This window comes from Rhinoderma darwinii, chromosome 2, assembly GCF_050947455.1.
Source record: "Rhinoderma darwinii isolate aRhiDar2 chromosome 2, aRhiDar2.hap1, whole genome shotgun sequence".
In the NCBI taxonomy this organism is placed as follows: domain Eukaryota; kingdom Metazoa; phylum Chordata; class Amphibia; order Anura; family Rhinodermatidae; genus Rhinoderma; species Rhinoderma darwinii.
The window spans coordinates 213,105,178-213,111,177 of record NC_134688.1 but is presented as its reverse complement, the minus strand read 5'-3'; the positions used below and the strand labels follow the sequence as shown (position 1 = coordinate 213,111,177).

The window sequence follows — 6,000 nt, the reverse complement described above, 5'->3', positions numbered from 1 at the left end:
GCAAATTCATCCTTCGGCTGGGTTCCCACGTTGTATAAATACTGCAGAATTTCCACAACGGAATTCTGTGCGGAAATTCTGCAGCATTTCCAGTAGCATCAAAGGGGATGAGATTCAAAAAGTCATGCCCACGCGGTGGAAAAAAACTGCAGCGTAAACTGTAATAAATTGACCTACGATGCAGAATTTAATTCCGCAGCATGTCAATTTGTGCTGCGCTTTTGTCGATTTTCTGTTGCGGCTTTTCCCCATTGAATTCAATGGAGATGCAAAACCTGCAACAGAAAGCTAAGTGTTGCAAATTTTGCGGCGCAATTGCAGCAACTACCCTGCAAAAATCGCAACTCTGGGGAAAAAAAAATAAAAAAAATCATACTTACCCAGAACGCCCTCCCCCTTCCTGCAACGTTTCATCCCATGTGACCGCTGCAGCCAATCACAGGCTGCAGTCACATGGCCTGCAACGTCATCGTAGGAGGCTGGTGCGGATGTCAAAGGAGGGAAGGAGTATGAGCGCTTTTTTACGTAGTGGAAATTCCGTCTGAAAAACCGCCCCACTTTGTGGTTAGATTTTTCAGACGGCAGGTGCTGCGGGGGTTCCAGGTTGGATACGCTGCGTGATTTTTACACAGCGTATCCGACCCGTGGGAACCCGGCCTTAATGTTACCAATATTCTAAATACTTCTGTGTAGTGTGCTTTATATGAATACATAGTGACAACACCGTGTAGGAACTTGCTCTACTGATTAATCCTGCTTACTAATAATAATAATAATATTTCACTATTTTATGCACTCAAGAATTCCAATGGGGGAATACATGCTGTACATATTTAACATTTTAATATCTTTAGACAGATACAAAAATAACAACTAGTCTATTCCATTCATGAAATTAAATGCAAATATTCCTAAAATAGCCAATACAGATCTGATTAGCGAGTTCATCGTCAAATGAGCCCGTGTGTACACCTATTACACATTACATATTTTTTACTTAGCTAAAATAAATATACTAAAATGTAATTCATATTACTTTTTGCTAAAAGTGCATTAAGGACTGATCTGAACGAGGAGCAATAGATCACAACTTATTTGATCCGTTGTAGGCTCAGATCTTGTTAAAACCTGCGATTGGAAATAGTCAGTTGTTCATCACTTGCTCCTTTTACCAATTAACTACAAATGGTTTCATTCACAGTCCGCTTGGCACATGAGCCGGAAAAGCTCCTGGCGCATATGCCAAACATATCCATAGGCCTCTATTCCAGTCTTGTCTTTTTGCCCTCAGTCGGGCTAATATACCTTCTTTCAACTGTATGGAATGCGGTTATTTTTTTTTCTATGGGCGATGGATGCTCGTGTATGCCTATACAATGGAATCCGTTGGAGGCGTCCGTTGGGAAAACCTCCCAGTGTATATCTCTCATGTACACTGCAAATTTAGTGTTAACAGACCCTAAAATTTACAGTTTGTAGACTGCTGCTAACGAGCAACTGAAAAGCAATTGTCATAATTTCATGAGGTGCAGGAAATTCCACGTATTGTTATGTACATAAATTTAAAAAAGGGTTTTTCCCACAATCATCATTTCTCGCCTATCCACAGATACGGAGAACGGGTGTTCCCAAATGCCCTATGTGAATGGAGCGGAACTGCGCATGCTCTGCCACTGTTCTATTTACTTTCTATGGGGCTGCCAGAGATAGCTCCATAGATAGTAAATAGAGCAGTGGCTGAGCATGCGCAGTTCCGCTCCATTCACATAGGGCACTCAAGGACTCCCGTTCTCGGGATTGGTCGGGGTCCCAGAAGTCTGACCCCCTCCGATCAGACATTTATCACCTATCCTGTGGGTAGGTGATAAATGATGATTATGGGAAAAACCCTATAAAACAGGTTGTGCCAAAATCAACAAAGATCACCTATCCACAAGATAGGTGATAATTGTCTAATCGCTGGGGGCCCTTTAATTGCTGTGAAACTTAGTTATGCAACTTCTCATTATACTTTGTGTTTCAATTTCTTACCGTTTTCAAGATCTGTTTGCAGTGGGTGAAAACATTTATTTATTCATTATCCAGAGACTGAAAACCTACTTGACCTAGCGCACCACGTGAAATCTCTTCTACAACCAGCTCTGCAGCTCTGTCCGCTGGATTTTAATCAGGTTTCCAGAATTTGTATGGAAACAACGTTTTCACTACGTCATTGCAAGCAAAGATTTAGAAAAATGGTGAGGACTTAAAACACAAGAGGATATTGGAAAAAGAGGCATAACCGTTTTATTATGAAATAATTAGACTTTATTTACATAAAACCCTATTTAGGCTAGTTGCAGAGCTGCTTAATCGACACCAGAAGAGCAAAAGAATGAAAAAGCCATACAAATATACCCTTTTAAAGGACTTGTATATTTTATACAGAATATTGAGAATAAATGTTTGCACTGTATCGTAAAACCACTAAAAACGTACAGTATAATTTCATTCAAAAAAATCATTGATTAATTTAAAAAAGACATCACATGAAAGATCATTCTTTCAGGTGATGTCACAAATCTGCTGTACACAACAAAACTACAATAGAGCCATTTGACTAAAGGCTGAGGTTCACAGTCTCTGTATTGAGTTTGCCACTGCTCAGGCTGTGTATCATGGCAATCATATGTGAATGTTTGCTCAGCTCTTCATGTTGGGATTTCAAAATGGCTTCTTTTTCTTCCAAACGGGTTTCTAGCTGAGTCTTCTGAACTTCTAGAGAAGATGTCTGTAGTATATAGACGATCAAAATCACAAGGTTAACAAATGTATTATATACCAACAAAACCTATTCCGCCCCCCCCTGGACGAAGGGTATGGGAAAACCCCTTTAAAACGGATTGTGCCAAAATTAACAAAGATCACCTATCCATATGAATCGGTATTGTTTGCTTTGTGGGTATTGCTGTGCATCATCGTGTTGTACTCTGTATAGGTCTACTTGATTTTGTAATTATTTGTATACATATATATGAAGCACTACAGGTAGAGATGTAGATTACTTAAAGGGAACCTGTCACCAGCATTTCCCCTATTGAACTTTACTTATCCCTCACTGGCCGCTGCTATAAAAAGTTCATTGCTGTTATCCCCTCTCCTAAACTCCTCCTCTGACTGTAAATAACATTTTGCCGCCTTTTATCGTAATAATGAGGTGTCCCTTTGTGCGCACACACCAGAAGAGGACATCAATGCACAAGCGCGGGATTTTTTTGTGCTGGGGAAGGCGAGGAGCTGGCAATCAAAAGTAAGGAGGTGGGTAAACTCGGAAAGACTTGAGGAATAAAGATGTGACTTTTCAAATGAAGATCTGACTCTTTTATGCTCATTTGCATACGGTGTGGGAACACTAAAAAACTGTCTTCTTAGTCGGCTCTGTAGCTTCAGTATTCAATTATAGGTTATATAGAAATGATTTTTCACCCACTACCACCAGGTATTGCTGGTTTAATAGGTGAAATGCTGGTGACAGGTTCCCTTTAAAGTCCCACGGTGCCATGCCTATATATGATGATCTAATGTAATATATTTGGTGAACTGTAAACATAGGGCACTAGCCATGATGATTATTACTACAGGAACCCATATAGGCTTTCAGGTCCACTGGATTGTGCACAATATGAATTATTGTTCAGTAACATTGAATCCTGTAATATTATGCTTTGGTTTTCAATGCGTTTTGTGTGTTTTTTTATACTTTATGCTTACATTTATTATATAGTAAATTTGTTTAGGGGGGGAAAGCTGATTATTGGGGAGACTAGGCTTAAAAAAAAATGCTGTATGAAGATGCGACAGTATCAGTAGCAAACCACTGCTTTAATTTTACTATAAGCCAGTTATACATAAATTTACGCAAACCATACAAACTTAAAAACCCATATGTGTAGATGTGAAGAGCATGCCCATCAAAGTAATAAAGTTAAATACGATGTACACTTTTGAAGGCAAATTTTTATTAATAAATAAAGGTTTTGATTTAGAATTATTTTTTTTCCATCATTTTTTTTACTTTTTAAGATATAGTTTCTATGTATCCTGTAAACATAGAAACTGTATCTGTATTCAGTAAAGGCCGAATTTGTCAGGTCAGCAGGATGAGACATGCAGGACCAGCGTTCACCAAAAGCCGTCAGTCTTGCTGATGGATTCGGCTGTTAACACAAGATACAGCTTCTATGTATACATGATACATAGAAGGTGTATCTCACAAATTAAAAAATTTTTTTTTAAATAAAAAACAATTCAAAAGTTGATCAAAATCAACCTTCAAAAGTGTACATAGCCTTTAACACTTATGAGTAGATTGATGTACTTTAATAATTAGAGCATTTTTTTAATCCCTGCAATAAAAAGGCGAATCTATGCAGTAAAAATGGAACGTAACGAAACGGTTTATTTTTTGAGCAAAAAGAAGGACCTCATACAATTATTCAGAGTAGGCAGGAATTATTATTGTAGCCCTAGATGAATTGCATCATGGTTTATAGCAATCCCACTTATTACCTTACAGTCCCATTCAATCAAATGTCTGCTTGAAAAGCTGTACCCGCTTGGCTGTCTCAGCTCAACTGAGCAATTTGTGATTATGAGACAATCCATCCATACCTCTCACACTGAACAGATATGCCAGAGTAAATCTATTCCTGTAGCTGCAGGGCTCAGGTCTACGTGCGGTCTTAACCCCTTAAGGACGCAGCCTAGTTTGGGCCTTAAGGCTCAGAGCCCATTTTTCAAATCTGACATATTTCACTTTATGTGGTAATAACGTCGGAATGCTTAAACCTATCCAAGCGATTCTGAGATTGTTTTCTCGTGACACTTTGGGCTTCATGTTCGTGGTAAAATTTGGTCGATATATTCAGTCTTTATTTGTGAAAAATTGCAAAATTTAGAGAAAATTTACAAAAAATAGCATTTTTCAGAATTTAAATGCATCTGCTTGAAAAACAGACGGTTATACCACCCAAAATAGTTACTAGTTCACATTTCCCATATGTCTACTTTAGATTGGCATCGTTTTTTGAACATTATTTTATTTTTCTTGGACGTTACAAGGTTTAGAACATAAACAGCAATTTCTCATATTCTTAAGAAAATTTCAAAAGCCTTTTTTTGAAGGTGCCAGTTCAGTTCTGAAGTGGATTTGAGGGGCCTATGTATTAGAAACCCCCATAAAACACCCCATTTTAAAAACTAGACCCCTCAAAGTATTCAAAACAGCATATAGAAAGTTTTTTAACCCTTCAGGCATTTCACAGGAATTAAAGCAAATTGGAAATGAAATTTGCAAATTTCATTTTTTCTGCTGAATTTCAATTTTATTCAATTTTTTTTTAGTAACAGAGAAGGTTTTACCAGAGAAACACTACTAAATATGTATTGTCCAGATTCTGCAGTTTTTAGAAATGTCCCACATGTGGCCCTACTGCGCTCGTGGACTAAAACACAAGCCCTAGAAGCAAAGAAGCACCTAGTGCATTTTGAGGCCTCTTTTTTATTAGAATATATTTTAGGCAGCATGCCAGGTTTGAAGAGGCGTTGAGGTATCAAAACAATGGAAACCCACCAGAAGTGACCCCATTTTGGAAATTACACCCCTCAAGGAATTCATTTATGGTTTTTGTTATCATTTTGACCGCAAAGTTTTTTCACAGCACCTATTTGAATTGGGCTGTGAAATGAAAAAAATGATATTTTTTCCAATAAAATGTCATTTTTGATCAAATTTTCTTATTTTCACAGGGAACAACATACCCCATTTTGTTGCCCAATTTGTCCTTAGTGCGGCAATACCCCATTTGTGGTGATAAACTGCCGTTTGGGCCCATGGGAGGGCTCAGAAGGAAAGGAGCGCTATGTGTTTGTTGGAGTCCAGATTTTGCAGGATTGGTTTTCGGGTGCCATGTCGCATTTGCAGAGCCCCAGAGGTATCAAAGCAATGGAAACCCACCAGAA

General features: G+C 38.2%; 1 protein-coding gene across 1 annotated transcript in view; it reads right to left on the bottom strand.

Annotated features, from left to right (window-relative positions):
• Window positions 1-1,752: 1,752 nt before the first annotated feature.
• The window catches only part of CIP2A (cellular inhibitor of PP2A), a 42,045-nt gene continuing 37,797 nt past the window's right edge, over window positions 1,753-6,000 (bottom strand). The window contains exon 21 of the mRNA XM_075850366.1: window positions 1,753-2,770. Within this exon, the coding sequence (XP_075706481.1) occupies window positions 2,600-2,770 (171 nt within the window). The 3' untranslated portion in view covers window positions 1,753-2,599. The remainder of the gene's footprint in view (window positions 2,771-6,000) is intronic.